At 47.4% G+C, this 24,388-nt stretch overlaps 5 protein-coding genes across 5 annotated transcripts; 3 read left to right on the forward strand and 2 right to left on the reverse strand.

The window, feature by feature from the left end:
- Positions 1-13,055: 13,055 nt before the first annotated feature.
- KRP23_12115 (uncharacterized protein) lies at positions 13,056-15,031 on the reverse strand (the record flags this gene model as incomplete). Its single annotated transcript, XM_067882694.1, has 2 exons — positions 13,056-13,167; positions 14,124-15,031. 2 exons carry the CDS (start codon positions 15,029-15,031, stop codon positions 13,056-13,058), a joined length of 1,020 nt encoding a protein of 339 aa, XP_067739723.1.
- A 320-nt stretch (positions 15,032-15,351) lies between these two features.
- KRP23_12116 (uncharacterized protein) lies at positions 15,352-16,725 on the forward strand (the record flags this gene model as incomplete). The annotated part of the gene is made up of 1 exon (XM_067882695.1): positions 15,352-16,725. The coding sequence occupies one exon, from the start codon at positions 15,352-15,354 to the stop codon at positions 16,723-16,725; it is 1,374 nt and encodes a 457-aa protein (XP_067739724.1).
- A 248-nt stretch (positions 16,726-16,973) lies between these two features.
- Positions 16,974-18,260, reverse strand: KRP23_12117 (uncharacterized protein; the record flags this gene model as incomplete). Its single annotated transcript, XM_067882696.1, has 1 exon — positions 16,974-18,260. One exon carries the CDS (start codon positions 18,258-18,260, stop codon positions 16,974-16,976), a length of 1,287 nt encoding a protein of 428 aa, XP_067739725.1.
- Positions 18,261-20,178: 1,918 nt separating this feature from the next.
- KRP23_12118 (Leishmanolysin-like peptidase) lies at positions 20,179-21,497 on the forward strand (the record flags this gene model as incomplete). Its single annotated transcript, XM_067882698.1, has 3 exons — positions 20,179-21,055; positions 21,146-21,224; positions 21,308-21,497. 3 exons carry the CDS (start codon positions 20,179-20,181, stop codon positions 21,495-21,497), a joined length of 1,146 nt encoding a protein of 381 aa, XP_067739726.1.
- A 1,451-nt stretch (positions 21,498-22,948) lies between these two features.
- KRP23_12119 (uncharacterized protein) lies at positions 22,949-24,238 on the forward strand (the record flags this gene model as incomplete). Its single annotated transcript, XM_067882699.1, has 1 exon — positions 22,949-24,238. The coding sequence occupies one exon, from the start codon at positions 22,949-22,951 to the stop codon at positions 24,236-24,238; it is 1,290 nt and encodes a 429-aa protein (XP_067739727.1).
- Between the last annotated feature and the right edge of the window lie 150 nt (positions 24,239-24,388).

Raw genomic sequence — 24,388 nt, forward strand, 5'->3', positions numbered from 1 at the left:
AGAACGAACTAATGAACCTCGATGCAGTAGCAAATTTCCGGAAAACGGTTGCAAATCCTAAGTATCGACATGAGTTAGAAGCAATATTTGGCGTCCCATTTCACTGCATCAAGGATCGTTATCTAAGCCTTCTAAATGAGCGAAACCATATTTGTCATTCGTACTCTCAATTTCGACACGACTCAATTATGCCGAGCTACTGGTAATTATGTACTCATTTTTTTATGATTCGTTTGATATAGACACAATGTTTCCAAATTTCACATCCCTCGCTCAGAGAGAGCAAAAGCGACAGGAGCTTCTTGAAAAGGCTCAACGTCGTGTTCGTCAAGCTAATGCTAAGCGTGATATGTATGAAGGCGCATCGTGGGCAAGCGACGTAGGTAAAACTATTAGCCTAACTTCCACATCTTCCACATCAGCTCAGACAGATTCCACAACCGGGTCGTCTGAGCCATTAAAAAAAACGGTAAGTGATGAATCCTCCCAAACAAACCCTGAGGTCTCAACTGATCATGAAGTAAATATGATGGATGCTGAAGTACAAGTACGCCCCGATACAACTGATAGAGGATTTCAAGCACGTCCTGACTCAACTGATCGAAACGTTCAGGTCCGTCCTAATACAGTGGACGTTGGAGTGGATAATGGCGTACGTATGGTAGATGCTGAAGTAGACAATGATGTACGAATGTCAGACAATGGGACAAATACAGATAGTATCAAACCGTCAACTACAGATGCAGCAACGAATACATCATCAAAACCAAGCCGGCTTGACACGGAGGAGCAAGTGGCCTCACGTGAATGGGTCAAAGCTTTTTACAAAAAGTTCCCTAATTGGGTTGCGCTCAGAATTCATCCGATTAAAAAGAAAGATACTAAAGAGGATAAACGCTACGTTATTGGTGAAAACGGGGCGCTTATATCGAAAAATGGTAAGAAATACAGACGATACGAGTATATTAACTGGGTAGCAACTATGGAGAAGATTAAAGATATGTACTATGATGCTGAAAGTCAATCAATCGATGAAACACATGGAATGTTGGACGAAGAAAATAGAACGAGAACCGTTATGCGTTTAGAAAAGAATAAGCGAACTGGTGATGAATTAGAAGAACTTGATGCTGTTCTTAAGGATCGAAGATTGCCCAATATTACATTTGATAGAAAAATAACTTCTACCACATCCGACGATGAGCGTAGTAGATTTAAGATGCTATGGATTATTTCTAAAAACATGGAGATGCTGGATTCGAATGGATTAACGAAGAGCATTGTACCAATTTTCAAGGATAAGTATAAATCTGACAAAAGCTCATTGGAACAGTATGTTTGGGTCAAGGATGGATCCGTTGATGTGTTTGGAAAGGAATCAAACCTGAAGCACACAGCAGCACTGAAGAAGATTGATTGGCAATCCACACTAAGAACGTTCTTGGACATGATCAAGGATAGAGGCTTAGAACTTACTATGGTTGGGGCTAATGATGTCGAGAGAACCATTAAGGACTACAAGCCTTATGACGATGATGAAGAGCGCGAGGCACGACATGGTACGAAAACCGGGTTAGATGAAGATATGGATAGAAATCTATCAATCCCTGACAGCGAAGCTAAGAAAATACTATATGAGTACTACAAGAGCCTCTTTGACAACAAGATTGTTATCCCATTTCGTCTGAAGCCTGTCGTCGATACTAAGAATGGTGTAAAAGCCCATGCCACGTACTACTTTAGCGTACCAAGTAATAATCACTATTTCAACATTAGGAATAAGGACCATAAAGTTGTTTCAGGAAACGCATGGACTGGGCTAATGAAGGTGATGCGTTGAATGGATACATTCCTTGCGCTTCTAAGCGGTCTGGAAGATGCCCGTCGTACTGCTACTGATATCGAAGGACCTGCAACTGAAGCGGAGAAGAAAATGATTAAAAATGTGAATGACAATCTCAAGATCATTCGCGAGGTAATCTTCAGCAATGCTGATGACGTTAAACAACAAAGTGAGGATGTATATGAGGAGAGTGAATTGGACATGCTTCATGATGACGCTGAACGCGCTTACCTAAAATATGGTGAAGCTCAGAAACAATATGAAATCATAAAGAAGCAGGAGAAGGAAGCGGAGAAAGAAGCGCGCATGTCAACTACCAAGCGTTCCAAGTCAGTCCTTAAGGCAGCAAAATCTGCACTTCGTGCTTCATTGGCAGCTGTACGAGCCACAAAGTCGGTTTATGACGTTAAGTATAGGAAATATTCCAAATTGGCTCAAGAGATCGCGGAAGAAGAGGAGCGTGAGCGTGCCGCCGACGAGTTTGCAAAGCGTTCTCGCGGAAGCGGGTTGAAGGGTCGTGGCCTAAGAGGAGCGGGTGTGGCTCCACTGGAAGGTGTTGTCAGACGCGGTAGAACCTATAATCTCAATGAGATTCAAGGATTAGCAACACCGTCGGCATATATCTACAAGCAGCTTGGTAGCAAGTATATTCGTATTCCTGACCTCGATGCTAAGACTCTTGTAATCGTGCAACCAAATCGTCGAAAGTGTGGTCCGAAGTGTCAGATCAGTGATAGCCTTCAAGGCATGATCCGAATGCTTGTGTATAAGCAACATATTGATCAGGCGTCGTATGACAAACTCAGCGTCGAAGATAAAAAAATGTTCAAGGAGATCCTTGCAATCACGCATCTTCAATACTGTTTTCACGATAAGCTCACGGATCCATTGGAAACCCTTCGTGCTGAGTATGACAAGCTCAAGGGGGAGATTCAGTTAGGAAATGATAATCCAAGCATTATTAAGCAGCTCAAGTCTCTCACGGTGGATATGTACAGCAATCGATTGATTGACGATAAGAAATTCAAGCAAATTATCACTCGACTACTATAACCATGTTCTTCTTCAACCCCCGCATTATTTCCAGCTCATCTGGTAGCTATGGTGAAAACGCCGATAACAATGTTGCTGAACTCAAAGCAATCATGAAGAATCTTATCATTCATGACCGACCTCAAAAGACTCAGGCAGCTGTATGGGCAACTGATCTCGATAAATCGATCAAAAAGGTAGATGCATCAACGCAAACCGAGGGTGGCCGTATGTGGGCTTACCAGCCAAAGAAAAAAACTAAAACAGTGAAGACATTTGCTCTCTAAGAAAGCCCCATCCGTGTCAGTTTATTTCTAAATCCTCGATAAATGTTGATTTTTTTATCGCTGATACTAATTTCAAGTATGGCAGACTCCCCATCAGGACTTTGGGTGGGCAGGAACACGCTATCACCAAGAACAATAATCTTATCAGCTTGGAGCATGGTCGATCCAACAATCTGGTTCGGGTCATCAGTAGTTAAGTTGGTTTTGAGCTCTTTACTTGGACCGCAACCCATGTTGTATATAATTACTCAGCGATAATCGATCTCAACTCATCGACTTCCTTCTTTATCTCTTGGATGGCTTTAGTCAATACTGATACCAGAGATGCCAAATCGATACCCATAGGGTTAATAGGCTCCCCTGATCCATTTAACTCATCATCAGGCGATTCTACTCCTGACACACATTCAGGGATGATCTCAGCCATTTCTTGAGCAATGAAGCCAACGTGATTTGAATTGTCGTTTCTCATAGCAAAACGCTTTGGTTGCATGCGTAGCACTTCATCCAATCCATAAGGGATCTCTACAATGTCTTTCTTTAGCCTCCGGTCCGAAGCATTCGTATAGCTACCACCTCGGCATGGGCTGTACGAAACCCAGTTAAAATTAGCATCGCATACCCCCAGACGCATAGCTCCAACCGTCGCATCTGTCCCCCACCCGAGGTAGTTTGCTTGGCTCCAGTTCGTTCGATAGACACATTTTCCGTCCACGTTCTGCTTTGAATGAAAGAGCTCGTCAGCCCATATCATGCCCCCAGCGTGAATGGTTGCCTCCGGTGATACGCGATTAACTGCCAGCCGTCCAGAAGTGTTGAGAAGCATCTTGTTTGAGCCCCCTATCATAAATCGCAAAGGATCGGCTGTATAGGTCCCAAACGACGCGCCGTTGGTATCGCTGTTTCCAGCCTCATTGTATATGATGAGCCCAACTTTGATAGGAGCTCCCTGATCATTCCACCACTCCTGAACACGTTCCCAGCTGCCATAGAGATTACCAGATGATCCGAGTACGTGTAGTTGGCTCTCAGGCGCATTTCCTCCGACACAGACTCGCTTATCGGCTGTCATGCAAAGGGTGTTGCTACTTCCGTAAGCATCGAAACCCAATCGATTGGAGCTACTGCCAGCTGCTACGTATGTCCATTGGATACTATAGCAATTATTAGCACTTGTAGCTGACCCAAAACGAAAGAGAGCATTGCTGGTTGGCTTCAGGAGGAGGAGATCACCATCTGTTGAATTGCCGCTCCCAAAATTAATAGACCCTGTATTCGTAATCGTCATACGTCGTGAGAGAGCTCCTGCCTGAGCCGCTGTGCCTTTCGTCCAGAATTCAATTGAGGATCCATCATATGCCGTTGCAGAGGTTCTCTGACTGATGATAGCCGCCCCAGGGGTGGTGGCACCAATCGAGCCTGAATCGATGTGAAAGGCGAGTCCAGCAAAGGTTGAGTTTGTAATCGAATCATTCCTACATATGATATTATACATCGACGAATAGACCGGAGCTGTATATGTAGATCCAGCCGTGATAGATGCACTTAGCAGTGAGGATGAGTTGAGAGTTGCAGCAGTAAGTGAATTAATGCTTATGATATCACTCGAAGCATTGCATGTTAGAGCTTTAGAGGCCTGAGCACTACCTAAAGTAGTAATGTCCAGATAGTTGAGCTCAGCAGCGGTAGCAGTAATTGTAGTTCCTCGTAGTTGAAGAGTCGTAGGATTGATGTTGAGCGTTGTTCCGATCAGCGTTGGCGTAGATATGGATGTGGATGCAGTAAATGCACCTGTGCAACTCAGATTGCGGATAGAACCAATATCTTTGTTAAGATCTACGACCAAAGCCTTCTGAGCAACGCATCCACCTTGTATGGTTCCAATGTATTGACTATGATCGAAGTTGTCATAAACGAGAGTAGTTCCATTCCAAAATTTGATGTTAGGCGTTTGGAGTCCGGTATTGGCTGTATTAAGCGTAAGATTAGTAAGCACTCCGATAGATGTAATATTCGTCTGTACCGCGGTTTGTAGCGTTCCAGTGATGGATGTCGCTGTTAGCGATGTGATCGTTCCAATCTCGCCCGATGCCCCCAACACAAGCGCTTTGTTGATTGCGGCCGTTCCAGGAGTGATACTAAGAACGTAAGTGGGGGCAGATGATACGCTGGAGCCATTCACAGTCAGATTGGTACATGATAATGCTCCAATTCCACTGATATCATTATTAGTACCTGGAATGAGGGCTACACCTTGTGTTGCTGTCCCTGGAGTAATTCCTGTAATATAAGTCAAGCGATAATCATTCTTACCGAGATAAAGCGTCTGAGCATAGTCATAGGTTAGATATCCACTGGCATCCAATGTTAAATAGAATGCAGGGTTATAGATAGGCGATGAAAATATTGGCTTGGGATAAGAGAAACCTGAACTCATAGTTGTTTTTGTCTCGAACTATATAGATCGAGTGATTAAAGACACGATCATGAGCGGTATTCCAAACTATGGCGCTTCGTTGCCAAAAAAGTTCAAGTCGGCTGGCATGGGTGATATTCCTGCCTTTGACATTAAAAAGCTGTTTAGAATGGTTGTCCTTGGTCCATCATTCAGTGGGAAGAATAATCTCTGTATGTTTATCCTTAAGCATTCTCCCCACATGTTCGCTCATTTAACAATCATTGCGCGTAATCCTCATCAGGAGTTGTATGAGTATCTTCGTGATAAGTTAGAGGATTTCATTACGTTTGCTGACCCTGATACCCCACCAAAGGTTGATCAAGTACACCATACTCCCATGAGCTCGAATAAACCTGAGCTTGTTATCATCGATGACTACAGCAACGATAAGCTACTTCAGAAGAATATCTTCTCACACTACTTCACAAGGGGCCGACACTTCAAGCTATCAACCATATTCCTTAGCCACAGCTACTTTGCCACCGACAAGATGATTCGCTTGAATTCGGAGTACGTAGCTATCCTAAAAGCTAATTCGAAGCGTGATTTACAAATGGTTGTCAGGGACTTCAATATCAAGGGGGTAGATGATCGGTCGATTGTCTATTACTACAATAAAGCAACTGAACAGAAAGGACAGATGTTGTTCATCGACTCTGTAAAGGGGCAAATCCGATACAACTTTGACAGACCTATTTCAATGGAACAGTAATTCCGAATTATCCATCAGAAAAATGCTTATCATCATATATAACTAAAATGGCGAGCTTTCTCAAACTTGACAGTACCAACCTAATCCAAGATGGGTACAACTCGACATGGAAATACTCGTTCCCTGGTTCAGCTGCTGACTTCCGCGACGTAGTTTGCGCAGTGCAAAGCATTACTATGTACAACAGTGAGTACAACATTGACGCGATGCAGTTTCAAAACACAAGCTTCAAGGTCGAAGTCCCGACTGCGGCTACCACCTCTACTATCAGTATCACTCTCCCTGATGGCATTTATTCTTACGATGACATCAATCGCAGCATTCAGACAGCCCTCGTGAATGCTGGAGCATACTTGATCGATCCGACTGGAAACAACGTGTTCTATCTAAAGCTTAGTGAAAACAGTGTCTATTACGCATGCCAAGTAGATTTTTCACCTACTCCAACAACATTACCTACTAACGGAGGTACTTGGACAAGACCAGCTACTGGTCTATACTCATCTGGTGGTACTGGATTGCCTACTACCACTCGCGTCCCTCGCCTGATTGTTGATAATGCCGAATTTGGAAAGGTTGTTGGTCTAACGTCAGGTACGTACCCTGCTGCCTCAGCGATTGTTGCCAGTGCTCAACTCTCTAACGTTATCCCTCAGATTCACCCCACCAGCTCATACATCGTTCGTTGCGACCTGATCAAAAATGAGTACGTCGCATCAGGTGATATTGTCAGTGCCTTCGATAGAGGTGATGCGGAGATTGGAAAGCTGATATCGTACAAACCCAGTCAGTATGCGTGGATGAACTGCCACAATGGCTCTCGCTCTACAATTACTATCAGTATCTACAACCAAAATGATAAGAAGGTAATCTTTCGCGATACTTCAGTCTCGATCATGTTGTTGCTGAGACCAAAAAAATAGGTGGGCTCATGCTACTTTTTTTACAAACGGAAGGAACCACCAGACTTTCGCATAGCACGAATCTTAGCCATGTGATCCTTAGCTTCTTGCGAACCCTTTGCAAATTTCTTACGCTTTGGCTTGGCAACACTCTGGTGGGGTCGCTCAACACCTACACCATAGCGACGGCGGACTTCACCACAAATAGACTTGATTAGGTCTCCATGCTCAGGTTTGGTCGCCTTAGATAATAGGTACTTCTCACCGGAATCGACGACATCAGTCAGAATACCTTTGCGTTTAGCATACGAAAGCGCTCGTTTTGCACCTTTCTTAACATCCGTCATAGTTAGACGGCCTCCTTCCTTATCACTGTCAGAGTCATAAACACCGACGCCAGTCATAGAACGGACTGCAGCTCTTGCTGGGATAGCACCCTCTGGAGCACCGAGTGCGGTTGCAAGAGCGGGGACAGCAACATCGGCTGCGCGAGACAATAGACCTGAGTCCTTAGCAAACTTGAAGGCGGATTTAATGCCTCCCCATACCTTGGACCAGATTGATCCGCCTTGTGCTCGCTTGTATCCCTTCTTGATTTCGTGTCTGGTGATGTCGAGACGAACGCCGCGACCTGCCTTGCGAGCCTTGAGCGCCTTCTCATATGAAGCTGGGTGAAGATGGATAACGGAACCACTTCCTTTGAGTTGGTCAGCTGTAAGACTTAGCTTACCAGTCTTGAAAGCTTTGGTCAGCTTGGGGCCTGGAATATCACTGGAGATCGTTAATTCACGATACATGATTAATCTATATTTTCCAAACTAAAGAATAGTTAAATTTAAATCTTTCATCTTTGAAAATACTTGCGGTTTATTATATTGCTTGGAATAGAGCCAAAGCAAACAGAATGGACCACAGTAATCTCCATACGTACCTTGGTACTGCTTGGGATTGTACTTCCCGATTCCATACTTTGTTGGAGCTGCCTCGCCCATACTATCGAAGTATTCACCATTATGGACAGCCGTCCAGTGTCCTACGTCAAGATTAGGTGGTCGTAGTAGAACCAGGTATGAACCTTTCTTAGATATTGGCTTTGTTATTTCATTCGATTCATAGATATCATCCAGATGTACTCCAAGTTTTTTGGCGAGTTTGATCAGATCATGATCGGATGTGATCGGCTTGATACGGTCGCTCATAATATTTAATTTCGTGCAAACTATATTAGAAAACATATACAATCAACGATGAGTGAAACTCAACTATCCGACCAATATTTGTACCAGAGCTCGCTCAAGAGCGACCCGGAGATCAAGGTATCTTCTGGCAAGCGAGTACCCTTTGTAATCGACCTTAACCAGGGTTCGTATCAGAATGGCGTTATTACTATCGATGCCACTGCTCAGCTTAACGGCTCCGAAGGATTTGCTTGCCTTCGCGATGCTTACATCATGCTCCCATACAAGGTATCGATGAAGAATGGTGGTGCTTCTCAGACCGCTGCTGCCAATCGTTTCTGTGCCACTCTAAAGTGTGGCAACTGGAACGTCATTGATAGCATGTCGCTTGAACTAAATGGTAAGACCATTGTATCAATGGCCGACTACAAGCTCTTTTGGAACAATGTCCGCGCGCAGACAAGCTACAGCACACAGTACGTTGAGAAGCATGGAGCAGAGTCGTTCCTGTACCCGGATGCTGCTCAGTCCGCTTTGTACAGTTCTGGTACCAGCTCGACTACTGGAGACGGATACTCAAACAATACTGCATTCTCATCTTCGTTTGCCACCACTGGCCCCTCGGGTGGTGCATCCATTCCTAACGATGGCTTTGTTCGCCGACTTCTGTCGAACCCTCCTAATGCCGGTTCTGATTTCTCTACGTCGTGGCCGTCGGTAGGTGGAGCTGCCGCGTCTACCACTATCTCGAATCAGACTGCTCGTGGTGCCTTCGTAGCTGGTGCTGCTACCGCTAACGCCATCATGGGAACGTGGAACTATATGCTTAAGGTTAAGCTAACTGACCTCCATCCGGTTTTCAAGGAGCTCGACTTGATGGCTAACCCTCAGATCCGTCTCCGTTTCCGTGTCAACCAGGGTACTTCGTCTGTTGCTGTAGATGCGTCGAAGGGTATGTCGCTAACCAGCACTACTCTCGCGAGTGGCAACACTTGTCCAGTAATGGTTTCAGCTTCTTCGACCGGTAATCCTATGGCTGGTGTTCTTGCTGCTTCTGCTCCATTCAGCATTTCTTGGGGTGCTGTAGTCAATGCACTTGAACCGACCATCGATGGTACTTACATGTCATTTACTACTTCTCGTCTGTATGTACCGTTCGTTCATCTTGAGAACCCTCAGGCAATTATCTCCAAGCCTGTAAAGAAGGTTCGATACAATGATTGCTATGCACAGTGGTTCTACCAGCGTGCTGGTACTGGTAAGCAGTCGACTCAGCTTAATGCCGCGTTTGATCTCCAGCTATCGGCATCTGTTAAGAATGCTAAGTATATTATCCTCCTTCCATTTGCTGAGCAGACGGGTAGTTTTGCTTCTGCTGCTGTACAGGAGTTCCAGAGTCCGTTTGATTCGGCTCCTTGGACTCTTCACCCCGGTTCGAGCATTCGCAACTTTAACGTTCGTATTGGTTCTCAGCAGACGTTTGACATCAGCCACGACTATGACTTCCACCACTTCACTAACGAAATCGCTAAGATTGCTTCGATTAACGGTGATCTGACTCCTGAGCTGGTGAATGGTCTTCTTGACTATCAAACGTGGTCGCTAACTAACCGTGTTCTCATTGCTGATGTTAGCCGCCTGACGGAACGCGATGTACCCCAGGCTATTCAGGTAAGCGGTGTTAATGCTGGTTGCCAAGGTACCAACATGCTCGTATTGGTTGTGAGTGAGCAAGAGCTCTCCTACGACCGTCTAACTGGTGAGGTTCTCGATTTTACCACTGCTTAGTTTTGGATTTAAAAAAATAATTTTTTTTTAATTAAGCTCTAAAGCCTCGACAAGCTTAGGGCATTTCTCAATTACGAATGGGTTCTTACGAAGCCAATCGATATAATTAGAATCGGTGCGACTAATTTGCTTTAGCGTCTTCCCCTTGTACTTGCCCCAACTCATCATATACGAATTATCATTGTTGAGAAACTTGGAGTAAAGGAAAATCTTGATATCCTCAGTAATATTTAGACTGGGCTGGTTGTGCATCCATCGACAATAACCAGGATCAGAAGCATATACTTCTTCGATCGGTGTGCCCTTGTATTTTCCAAAAGTTAGTTCGTTCGACATGTTATCAGTGGGGTGTATCTATATACATACCCCTTTTAATTTTTTGAGAAAAAATAAATTAATTATGTAGATTGCTTACCATTTACTATAATCCGGACCCCACCACCCAAGATCTTGCGGATGTGGCATTGTCTTTATCCACTTCGAATGCTTTTCTTTATTACAGTGCTTTGCAAAGTTCCACCTCTCCATTGATGATCCACACAAGCAAGTGATTCTTTCATTCATCGGTGCTGAAATAATTTTTTTCATCATATCTTCGCTGACCTTTGGTACGAAAATTTCAGTTGGAGGAAACTTTGATAATGTGTGCAAACCACAACGCTCTTGCGATGGCTTTGCCTTACACTGTAATCCACTATCTAAAATGTAATTGCACATTCCTATTACTTGTAGTAATTACTATATACTTGGCATTTGTTTATCAGGATCAATCGGCTTTATATATATATATATTATAAATTCATTCTCACCGATTGAGCGGATCTGAAACCACCCTCAGATCGAAAGGGCGTTGGTTTCGCTCTCAGGTGGTCGAGAGTGTGTGTCGCCAAAACGACTGCTACCCCAAAAGAAGGTTCTGCGATTGTTCTTGTTAGTAAATTACGGTAAGGAAAAAAACTGCCGGCGTAATGTTCTACGTCATACTACTATTATTCACATAGAACAGTCATCGTGAAGGTCAGGGAAAATTGTCTGGCCTATTCACAGATGAAAAGGATTCTCCTTCGACGGAATTGCAGTGTGCCGTGCGTATGCTGCCCTTTCCCATTGGTGAAGCATCACTTCCAATACACGTCGGTTGCGTACTTCTGCATGCCGTGGTCAGCACTGCGACAGTCATATTCGTTCAGGTCTCAAATCAGAAGGGAGTCCATCATGCGTGCAATTTCTCCTGCATCCTCCTCTGCCGACGTCACGACTAACTTCGTGAACTGATAAGCATCCACCTCGTCAACCGATTTCTTTCCAACATCAATTGGTATGAAGCGCACGAATGTCTCCATGACGGTCCGCATGATTGACGATTCGTCTACGTTAGGGCGCACGATGCACCACCCGCTCTCATCGGAATGCAATCCAGCACATTCTCCTTCTCCGTCGGACAAAGCTCGCCACACAAGTACCATTCGATTTGCTTCTACATATCTGCGTATCACAAACAAAACCATCATATCTACTGGATCCCCAGACTTTCCCAGCACCTGCAAACGGAGTTTGACTGCAATTGTGTTTTCCGGATCAACAACGGCACCGTAATGGGGCCGATCACGTTGGCGATACACTTGAACCATCGAATGCCACATCACAGAGCAAGTTTCCTCAAAGCTAAATGGGATTGGTAAGACATCCAAGTTGTCAACATACACCACGTCTCCGTCTCGTTTTATCTCTGGCTCCATTTTGTAGAACATGAGCGGCACGTCTCCAACTCCAGAAGTTAGGATGATTTCGTCCGTTCTTGCATGAAGCACATCTAGATCATGCAAAAACTCTTCAAAGAGAGCTGTGTCGTCCGCGGTAATGTGTAAACTACTCCGCTGTGAAACCATACCCGTACTATTGAATTTGTCTCGCATCATCTCGCCAATTTCTTGAATCATATTGGCTCGACTATCCACAGCAGTTTTCAGCCGCCGTTGCTGCTCTTCAGCCACCAAACGGCCTTCTTTCTGTCTGGTGGCAAGTGCTCTCCAAACTAACCCTGGCGAATTTGTATCACCAAGTGACTTCGCTTTCTTTCTGGCATGTTGCAGGCAACTCAACTCTTCGGACAGATATTTTCCTTCTTCTTGCAGTATTTGGCGCTCATTTTTCACTTTTTCCCGGTACTTGAGACGTCTCTTGGCTGCTTGTCCGCTCTTCATCTCTCGTTGTTGATCAGCTAGAGTCTTGTGCGGCTGCAACACCAATGCCTCTCTAACTGTGGTTTCACGGGCAACTTGTGCTCTTAAACTGTTCGTAGAGCTAAGCAAGGCTTCGGTCTCCGCTAGTAGCTGGCTACTGTCCTGGTATATGACAGTCGCAGTATCCCCCGCCTCGATGGGAGGATGGAGAGCCTCGTATTCGTCCAGAAATCCCGTCAAGTCTGCCAGGAAGTCGTCGTCTTCACTCTGCTCCATCTTGGACACTAAACAGTGTTAGTTTACTTTCGTTATTGGATTTTGCCCGTTGTTACAGTAGCGCCAAAAAATTGTCTGTCATATTTCGTACTTCGAGTATCATAATATTTTCTTGTATTAAAAAAAGCCAAACGCAGCTTTGGGAAGCTATTGTAGCAGCAAAACAGGCAAAATCGTGCCTTGGACCGGAAGAAGCTTTGAAAACTTGACTGCATATCATCAACATGATGAGTGTTTTTTACCAGCTCAGGTCCATAGCAACCCGGACAAAACCAGCGTGCAAACAATGTGGTTCAGCGCATCGTAAATTGTCTAACCAGGTCGCTACATCATTGATACTATCGACGAGCAGAACTATGAAGATGCAGCGGCTTCGAAGCAAGTAAAGACGAATTGTTAAACAGTCACGATACTCGCCAGGAACCTCTTCAGTAATTCTATATCTTCAGTATCGTTTTGGAATTTGGTGACTTGGTACAACGATATCGTCAGCGGTAAATTCTTGACCCTTCGTCACGGAGACAATGAACACATTACCATAATAGAGATTCTCTGTTATGCGTGCGGGGAAGGCAGTATCCACTTGTTCGTCCCTCTTCAGGGCACGGTCGATATGTTGTCCTTCTTATTAGTCTACTTGAATGATGCACTAGCAACTATAATAGGCGGAGGATGCAGCGCTGATATATCTGTAACAACGTAAGTCCCCATAAGTAGCAGAATGTACAAGATTCCTGAGAACTTTGATTTTCGTAAGGCAAAACACGAGCGAGAAGTGGTTAACTCGATCTAACGAGAGTTTCACCGATTTCAGGTATGAAAGCGCGGAAATTGAGATCAAACACTGGTGTGCAGTGCATTAAGGTCAAGCGCTACCCGAGCAGTAGATATTCTTCACGAGCTTGACACTTGGAAGCTGCATTTCGCAACGCACTTTATCCATAATAGAGCAAATCATGATTTTATATGAGAATTGCTGTACGGGTTAGTGGAGACTTCAAGTAATAATAGTAGTAGGTCAATTTCTAATTTCTTCTTCGAGCAAGAACATTTCGTAAAGTTTGAGGAATGCGCCAAAAAATTATTTAACTTAACAGAACTCAGCTTTCGTCCAGCATTAGGTGTTTGAGGCCTGTCATGATTTTACTTTGATCCTCGTCGGCCGAGAGTTGTAGAACCTCGCTAAACTGGCGAGCATCGGATTTCTGACGAAGAGCGGTGCGATAGTGCATGGGCGAGCGACGTACATGCGTCTCCATCCAAGACCCGCCTTCAGACGTATTGGTAGGCCGCATACGACACCAGCCAGCTTCGTCCGAGTGCATGCCCTTAAAAACTCCTTCGCCGTCGGCAAAGAGTTTCCACACCAAAACCATGCTGTTGGCTTCGCGAAAGCGACGCAACACAAGACGCTGCTGCACACAAATAGTGACTCCGGTGTCCAGCACCTTCGAAACGCGGTACTTCATAGCAACTGTGTTGCTCGGATCCTTCACGTCTTCGTACACCTCGCGCTCCTGGGAACGGTGCTCGAGGCTCACCACACGCCAGTAACACTCACACATGCGCTGGAAATCAAACGGGAGCAGCATCTTCCCCATATACAAGAACTGGTTCATGCTGTCGTCTGCTTCATTCCCGATCGTCGAACGAGCTACACCTTCAGCCATCGATTCCAAGCCGCAGGTGCGGAACACTTTGTCAATTCGACTGTAGTTCCCGTCCAATTCCCGGAGGTAGGCATCGTACAATGCCGCATCTGGAGACTCAATGCGAACCAAGCTCGACAACAAATCCTCTGAGGCTAATGCCTTGCTCGCGACTCGTTTGAAGATGACTTTACGAAGGTCTTTGATCAGTTGGGTTTGGCCGGTGACTGCAGTATGGAGTCGCTTCTGTTCGGCTTGTGCACGTCGGAGTGACTCCAGTTCCCACGTAGCCACAGCTTTCCACATGTCGACACCAGGAATACTGCTCTGAGTCATCGCTTGCTCGACCTCAGCTCTCACAGCTTTGCGTTTCAGAACATTTTTCTTTAACGTCGTCAGCGCCATGGTCAGTCCGTTTGCTTCTTGCTGCAGCGTTTTGCGTTCATCCTTCAGCCGCTGGCGATAGATTCGCCGTCTCTTTGTCTCCCGTTCACGTAGCAAAACTCGTTGACTTGCGCCCTGTTGCTTGTCATCATTGCTGCTGTTGGTTTCATCGCCGGACGCAGATCGACTCTCTTCTGTTGCAGCAAACAATTCGTCGGGAGGTAGGAACTCGAGCGTATTCCAGTCTTCTTCTACCGGGAGATCGACCTGGTGCACGTCCAGCAAACCCGAGTCCAGGAACCCGCTCACCTCGCTCAGAAACGCTTCGTCGGACGCCATCAAGTTGGTCGATGGGGACGTTACCGTGCTTCTCGCGAGAGCGAACCATAGGACCCCGTAATCGGTGACTTCCATAATCAAACACATGATCTGGATTGGAAGAGGAACTACCTCTTGAATAGGAACTTCGGAACTTGAGCTTCCTCTTCCTCGGCGCAAGGCGTTCATGTCACGCGGGATAACCAAAACTACTGATCACTACGATATGTACAAGGCTACTGATTGCCATGCTACATGTGCTATATCGTGTTGATAAAATCACTATCGTCTGTCCCAGCGACACGACAACTGTAAATGTTGAACGAATGTAAAGGCACAGAATGACTGTCCACGAGGTCGAGGACGACGCGTTCCTGCCGGACATGGCCGATTTCCTCCGTGAGTGCGACGCTCTCGAGCCTCCCACCGAGTTCCAAGTTGGGCCTGATGCTAAAACCGCCACGACGGACTTGCTACTGGACAGCCATGAGCTCATAGCGGAGACCGAGGCTTTACTCGCCACCTATTCCGGAGCTCCCCACATTTCTAGTGCAAATGTACCAGCCAATCGCACACCAGTTGGAGCTAATACAACGCATAGGACGAATGCTGACCAACGTCGGGAGATCAAGAATGCTCAGGCGGCCAAGAGACGACTCAAGTACCGGGCGAAGCTGAAAAATGAACGACAAACTCTGAAAGACGAGGAAAAATCGCTGTCGGAAGAGTTGAAACACATGCAACATGCCAGGAAGAAGGCCAAGTCGCTGCAAGAGAGAAGCATAACTGCACCAGTGTGGAAAGCCATTGCTACGAGGCAGATGGAGGGTCGGTTAGTGGCGGAAGAGCAGCAAAGACTGCTAAAAAAGGCGGTGGGTCATCGGTCTCAACTGATTTCAAGGGTTAGCGAGATGGTACAACAGCGATTGTATGGATCAAGCGTTCCAGCGATTTGCGTGGACACGGGAGATGAGAGAAAACAGAGCTTTTCGGAGGTGAATGCGGACGATGTGGCATTGTTTGAGGATTTTTTGCAAGACTTGGACGCAGTTTACTCGCGAACAGATGATATTTTCCAAGCCTGCGGTTTGGAAGAGATCCCCATGATGCCTTACAGACTGGGGCCTCGAATGAAACAGGATGGAGACAAGGAGCATATTGAAAACCTGGATGTACTGCTCCTTCCATTCAACTTTGAGCAGACCTGCAGTGCGATGTGGAAATCTATGGTTCACGTTCACCGACAGCAACAGCGGCACCAATACGCTGGTATCATTGATCCAGAAAACACGTTCGCTGTAAAATTTCATCTTCACTGTCCAAGAGAACAGGGAGATCCAGTTGAGATGACGGTTCATCTCGTAATGCGCAGGTATTTAGAGGCCGGACGCATGGTCATTATTTGGCGAGCATTATCTGAGGGGGAAGGCGAGTTCGGAGGAAAGCATTCTGATGAGACAGGATGGTGTGTTGTACGCGCAAATGATTCGGCCGACGAGGACTCGCTATTTCGGACGGTGATGCAAACGTTTGTGCGCTTCATCCCCATGAACGTCGCAAGTAGCTCTGATGGTGAGCGAGAGCAGTTCACCAAGCTGGTTGTTGCGTCGGTGGAAGAAGATGCCGAAGAAATTGCACGCATGATGGATTCTCTTCTCCTTGACGTTTCTCGCGGCCAAGATGGTGTCTTTCAAACTGCGCCTGTTGTCTTGTAAGGTGGGCCACACTTCATCTAGTGGGGCAACGAAGCCAGTCAATAGAGGAATACTATGTAGTACATGTACTACGAAGTATAAAGAAGAAAGTGTTCTACTACTGTAACAAGCAGCAATTTACTTCGAAATACAAGAGTTCGCCGGTGCATCGAAAGGTAAGGAGCCTCTGGAATTATTAAGTCTTGTCACCAAACAAAAAGCACTCGAGTACATGTACAGATTGCTGGCTTGGAACTTGATTGCAAACACTACACCACACTAGAATCTCTGCACACATCGTCAAAACCCACCAATATCAAGTTTCCATCCTTATCAATTTGCAAGCCGTCCGTTGCGAGGGCATCGTTCAACAGCAGTCTTTCCATCATGCGCTCGATCTCCTGATTGTCTTCCACTCCAGTTTTGACCAGTAGCTCCTTGAACTGGTCCACCTTTCCTTCCTTTTCGGAACTGCAGTCCTGAAAGTGCATCGGGACTAGTCGAACATAAGCTTGCACAAGCGTTGTAGTAGGATCAGCAAGATCACCAGAGTCACTGGTTGGCGAATGAACGATGCACCATCCCGTCTCGTCCGAATTCATTCCGGGGAATTCGCTATCTGCCTCCGAAAGCGCTCGCCACACCAGCACCAAGCGATTCTCTTCGACATATCTTCGTGCCACGTGATATGTTTGGAGATTAAACACCTCGCCAATATCTCGTCGCAGAGGCGAGCAGAACTGAAATGCCATCGAATTTTCCGGATCCGGCAGCCCGTCGTACACGCGTCTTCCGTTCTGTCGATGAGGTACCGACGCCAACTCCCACACCGCGTCACAAATCCGCTGGAAACTGAACGGGACTCTACCCACCCCAATCGTCTCAAAGTATTCTGTTTCTCCGTCCATCTTTTTCGTGGGCTCCCCACTCAAGATTCCTCCGGGCGTAGGGGTGACCCCTACTGCTTCAAAAACTGTCTCCACCTGCTGATACAACGCGTCCAAATTCTCAAGGTACGTATTGTACAGTGTAGCATCCTTGGTGTTTAATCTCGCTTTCTTCTCGAGGATATCTGGAGTCTCCACCGTCTCCACTTCTCGCATTCTCTTCCGCAAGACCTTCTCGAGGTCCTGAATCATCACCGCGCGACTGCTCACCGCCGCTTGGAGTTTCTTCTGCAGCGTTTCCGCCTCTCTCCGGCTCTCGTACTGCCGCATTGCAATTGCTCTCCAGGCCGCGAGGGCCAGCGCATCTCCAGGAGAACTCTGCGTCTCCTCCCGACTCTTGAGTTGCTGCAACTCTTCCAATTGTTTGCTCAAGTTTGCGTCTTGTTGTCGCAACGTCGCCCATTCTGCTTTCAGCCGGCGGCGATAGGCATCTCGACGCTCACCTGCCTTCTCCTTGGCGGCGTCTTGCTTGGATTTAAAGTATGTCTGGTTTGAAGCCTGTACTAACGCGTCCGTGTCTGCCAGAAGCTGCTGGGTGTCCAGTTCCTCTAGCTTAAGCGCGCTCGTATGCGGCTCCTGACAGGATAAGAAATTGTCGTGGTTCTCCATTCTCTATGCGAATATGAAAGTGAAATGGTCTTCTGCGAATTGTGAGTCGCAAATCATGGACTATTTTGTATCTCATACGAAATTCAAGATATTTTGTCCTCCATTTTACACGAGATTAAGAAAACAACGCGGCAGTGGCCAAGTCACTAGCTTCTATAGGAAGAAAAAAACATACACATCAAATAGAAGGCCACCTTACCACAGTGGCCAAGTTACTCCATCACGCGCTCGGGGCTGACCATGATGAACTCCACGAAGAATTTTTTCTTCAAACAACTGCAGCAAAAGAAATGTGTTCGTGGAGCTGGATGGTAGTGTACAGGCAGACGGATAGTGTTGCTCGGATAAGTGAATCTCTTGCGGCATCTGGGATGTGTGATGCCATTTGTTATAAAGAAAGCGCGGACACGATGCACGTTTGAGTTCCAGCAGATGTGCACTGTCAGCCTGGCTGCCATGTAGGCAAAGTGACAAAAAGATGTGTGTGCTCCTCGGAAAAGGTCGTTGCTGTCAAATTTCACGTGATATGTCCGAGGAAGAGCGGCGGAAGTGCGACCGCGGCGACGCATTTTGTGGCAAGACCATATGAATAGGAAACGATACAGTGGTGGTGTGGCGAGGTCTTTTGGAGGGGAAGATGGTTGTGAGTGGGTGAAACTGGATGGTGGTTTAGAGATGTGGGCGGATGTTGCCACTGCACTTCAGCACAAAAGCATCCAACGTGAACGAGTTTTCGGAACTTGCAATTCGCGCTTTACTAATGTTGACGCCACAGTGGCAGACTCGACCAACAAACTTCGACGAAAATCTGCGCATCGGAAGCTTGGATTGACTCTTGATTTCCTTTTGCGCATTATTTCCGGGCTCTATTTATTTGCTTGATTCGATCATGAATGCTATCACTTGGAGTAAATGCACGCGATCGCAACGAATTGGAAATACACCTGTGTATCGACATGAATCTCGTCACAGAGCGCTATATCGGTTAGTTCCGTTGATAGAGGCTCGCATTTAGGTGGCGTGTGCCATGACCATCAAAGCACCAGGATTAGCTTCTTCGTGGCTCTGGCACACAAAGATAGCACCCCGAGCATGGTGTTCCGAGGATGCATGTCCTGGGCAGCTTGTTTGCCAAGCCAAATGCAGCTCTGCCCACTTTCCAACCAAACAACTCGGTAAAAGTCAAGAGTCCTCGCGTGGCGGCATCGAGTATTAGTGCGTTTTCAAGACGATGATGACCCATTCACCATATCGACGCACCCTGATGCTATCGCTCATGGTATGCTTATGTCAACTAATGCATTGCTGCATTCATGATTCGCTCGACCACAAGTATGTTACTGCAACTCAGACCTACGACGAAAATCACCCGTTTTTGGTAAGCGAGCGACAGCGTCGACTTCATGACGAAGAAGCTCGGCCCTCGAACGTGAATCGGGAGCTAGCATCATCGTCATACCAGCCAATTCGCATAACGCCGTACTACGATGACTCGAGCCTCAGTAAACTTTCAGCTGATACCCGCGCTGAGGTTGTTAAAGTTGTTGAGGAAGCTGTTCGACGTTTTGGTAGGGCACTGAAAGTCGTCCCTGTTACTGGCAACCTTTTTGCAGAGCGATATTGTCCCAAAATGTTCACTGCTCTGACGCCGCCAGTCTGCCATGAAATCGCCAGCAATGAAATATGCTTGGAAATGCCGATACCGGACGACCACTTCGCCCAAACACGATATTGTAATTCCTGTGGAAAGGATGGCGCATGCACCGGATGCAAGTATTCACCCGCCGGATCTGGCGTGCCAAATACTGACTTCCTCATCTACGTACGAGCTGAAGATACTTCAAACTGTGCGAGTGGAAGCACGCTCGCCTACGCGTCGACTTGTCAACAAGACCAATACGACCGCCCTACCTTCGGAATGGTTAACTTTTGCCCCAAGTTACTGAGTACTGCGTCTTCAGCTTTCGAGCGCCAGGTGTCCACAGCTCTTCATGAGTTTTCTCACGCTCTTGGATTCTCGGCGCGCTTCTTTCCTCTCATGCGCGACGAAGATGGTACTCCACGCACGCCACGAGACCAACAGGGCAACCCGCCAACATTTACACAGGGGACGTGTCCGAACGGTAATCCTATCAGCTACTACGTGGAGCCTGCCAACACTACAATCACGTATGCTACAGAGCGGAACCACGTTGTGGCGAAAATGGCGACTCCACGTGTTCGTGCATTCGTGCGTGACCATTTTGGTTGCCCCACACTTGAAGGTGCCGAGATCGAGTCTCAGGACGGAGGTTGTCTGGGCTCCCACTGGGAAGAACGCCTCTTTGAGCCCGAGTACATGACCCCCGTCGACAGCTATCGCAACGTCTTCAGCGCACTCACGCTAGCCTTCTTCGCAGATTCCGGGTGGTATCGAGTGAATGCATCAACGTCAGAGATCATGCATTTTGGTCGGAAGAAAGGGTGTGCTTTCGCAAAAGACAAGTGCGTGGACGTTGCCACGCAGGCTCCTCTGGATGCAGACCATTTTTGTACTACAAGTGCCTTCCAGGGCTGCTCTGTCGATGCGACGTCACGATCGATCTGCAATTTGGCTGCAGCAAACCTGACCATTCCAGCAGAATATCAGTATTTCCCAAGCAATCCGAACAAAGGTGGCGCAAACCGCTTTGCGGACTTCTGTCCGCTCAACGTTGGATACGCAAATGGCGACTGCTCCATCTCATCTAACCTCATAAAACTCGGCACGACCACCATCAATCCTTTTGGTGAGACGTACTGCCCCAACTGCAAATGTACATCGAGCTCATTGCGCAGCGAGGACTCCTCTGGATGGAGTATAAAGCCAGCACGAGTGGTGGGCTGCTTTGCGATGGAATGTGTAGTTGATGAAGACCCCAGCGTACCAACAGCGGTCAAGGTCACTGTTCCGCGCAGTAAGACCAACGACGCCGTAAGTGTACTGTGCACTCAGAAGGGCAAGACACTCTCAGTGCCAGGCTTTACCGGCCTAATCACTTGTCCTGATCCATTTGTCGTGTGTGCAGTCGACGACCCAAGCCGATTTCTGTTAGCAGATACTACAAGTCCTACCAGCACCCCAGCGCCGACTACCAGCGCTCCAGCGCTTACTACCACCACTCCGGCAGCAACTACGAACACGCCAGTGAGTCCTACCAGTACGCCACCAACTACTACCAGTCCGCCAACGGCTCCTACCAGCACGCCAGTGTCTAGTACCAGTACCCCGACTGTCAGTAGTGACGGCTCAAAACCAAGCAGATACGGCGATACTTCGAGCGATTCTGGACCTTCTGGAAGTAGCTCGAACTCAAGCTCCGGAACTGGAACTGGCACCACCACCGTCCGTACAAGGGATAGTGGCGCCGACAATCACTTCCGGGTATCTGTTGCAGTTCTTCTCGGCTGCTCATGGCTGGCATTTGCGACCGTATTGTAGAAATACTAGACACTTTTATTCCATGCACTTTTCATTTGTATCGATAACAACCCTGAAATTGGGTTAAAGTGACATCAATGCACGTTACTGAAAAACAAAGGTGTCATCGTCTGGGAATTCCGCCAGCTCGGTCAACTGCCCGCAGCCAAAACTTGATTTTCTGTGTACTACCCAACTGCCTCGATATAATAGCTCTGTCCCTCGATTGATGCCAACGCTCGATGCGCATGTATCTATTTGCTTGGGTGTACAGAAGAAGCAGCTCATGCAGCATGTGACTTTCACAGCTCTTCATCTTACTAGGTAGTCTACCGAACGAACTATGACAAAGGTGGGATCATGATGATGCAAACTACACGGCCTAAACGTGTCGAGTGGATTTGATTCTGGTACGCATGGGACTTGGGCGTACCATCATTTTCTTCAGCAAGCTGGCGTGCATCCAGCTGGTGCAAGTTGGTCACGGGATTGGCATACAGTACTATCAACCGAGCAGAAACGGTTTGTGGGAGCTATTAGTGTCCAAGGTTCCTACCTACCTACAGTAGCTAACTGGCACCTAGCAGGCTAGAGATCGCTGGTGTCACTGCGATGGCGGTCCGAATTGCTGCTGTCGTAGGGTATGGAGTTTAGTTAGTCCATGTTCTAGTTGATGCTAACTTTTTTGCGATGGCATCACTTCCGCGCATGCCGGTGCTTAAGCTCAGCATTTCCTCGTCTCCATTGAAAGCGGGCTCAACGTGACAGCGGCACCGACTCTGGGGCGTAGCGTGATCACCACGCGGATAAGTAAGGCCAGGCCAAACGCGCTCCGCGATGTGACATCATGTCGCGCTTCGGCGGCACCGCCGGACATCACGCCGTTCAGGATACTGTACCGCCTTCGACCATCCGTCCGGACGCAGCACAGCTTAAACTTGTTCGAGAGATGATCAGGCGTTAGGAAAATAAATGCCGTCGATTGAAGATCGAAAGCCTTCGGAGGCCCCGTCACGTATCGATAGTGACTCGGGGACCACGTGTCTAGAGATACTTGAGACGGATACACCTAGGGATGCTGGCGTTTGTAGCATCAGTAAAAGCGGAGGCGTTGGTCCTAACAGCTGCCTTGCTGACTGCTCTTCTAACAGCAAGAGCACTGAACCGTGATCATGCGGTCACTTCATGTCTTTTCCGCTATCACTTCTCGAAAAACTCCGTTCCAAGCAAACCACAAATCTCGGACGAGATGGCGACGGACTCTGCTTTCCTCGCAGAAATCTCGGCTTTCCTGGCCACGAGCGAGCTGCAAGTAGCTGGCCCACACGCTAAGCGTGACAACAGTGACCAAGCTGCCTTTTCCGGAGATGTTGACACTCCAAGTACATCCCCGATGAGGTCTCCTGTTAGGATCGAATTCTCCAGTACAGCTCCAGCTCTGGATGTCGTCAGTAAAAGAACTAAGAGCTACGGTAACGAGACCAAGACCACGAAGCGCAAAATAAAAGAGACTATCCGAAAGCAAAGGTACCAACGGCGGCTCAGGCACGAGCGGGAAACGCTGCGGCGTATGGACATGGAGCTCTCTCGACAGCTCATAAAGCTGCAGCAAGATGCCGAGAAGCAGCAGCAGGGAACTATTGCGAAGTTGGTTCTTGCTAAATCTATCTGGAGAGACCTCGCCATTCAGCAACGAGAACATCGCAACCGAGCGGAGAAGGAGAAGAAGAAACTTGTTAGTGCCGTCAGCATCCAAGCATCATACCTGGCCACCCTTCGAGGACTGCTACCGAAGGATCAGTGTGACGTAGACCATATCAAGCAAGAGATTCGGCTCGCCATCACATCCAGTCTTCAGCTCAACACACTGGCCAATGGCGCTTTATACGATGACCATTTTCAGCAGGTCGTCGTGGCGTTCGGTCAAGTGGATGAAGTCTTTCGCGAGCTCGTTAAGGCAAACGGAATAACCACATCCATTTGCCGGAATGAGATCAACAACGACATCAAGTATTTCCAGCATTTCAACAAGTTCACTCAGCCGTTCAGCTTCACGCAGACACAGCACACGATGTGGACGTTGGCCAAGCTACACCATCGGCAACAAGATAGAGAGGAGTGCGATGACCTCGGAGATCCAGAAGACACAGTCGTGATCCGTTTCCGCTTGGGGCGGACGTTGGCGACTGGAACCTCAGTCTCCGTGATGCAACGGTATATTTTCCGTCGGTTTGTGGGCAAGACTCGCACAGTCTTCACGTGGAAAACGTACTCGGAGGGAGAAGACATCTTTGCTGGAATGCTCCTGGAGGAGACAGGGTGGGCGTGTCTTCAACCGTCTACCGACGGAGACTCGACAGTGGTTGAAGTGTGTGTTCGCCAATCACCAATGCGGTTTGGCGGTTCTAGTCCTAGCAGAGCGGGCACTCAAGATTTCTACGATGTGATGCAGCGCTCAGTGACGGAGGACGCGCAAGCCATCACAAGTTCACTGTCGAAGTTACTCCTCGAGGAAACGCTGGCAGACATCAACATCTGAACGTTTGGACGAGCGATCATAGTTCTACCCGTGAGAAAGTGTGGATTTGTTTTGAGCGCGAGTACTGTTAATGCGTGAATTGTGCTTGCGTACTTTGATCACCGTGGCCGTATGATGGCTGTACCGATGCTTCTGTATTTTTTCGTGACA

This window comes from Phytophthora ramorum (assembly GCF_020800215.1).
Source record: "Phytophthora ramorum isolate Pr-102 chromosome Unknown Phyram_PR-102_s0014, whole genome shotgun sequence".
NCBI lineage: Eukaryota > Oomycota > Peronosporomycetes > Peronosporales > Peronosporaceae > Phytophthora > Phytophthora ramorum.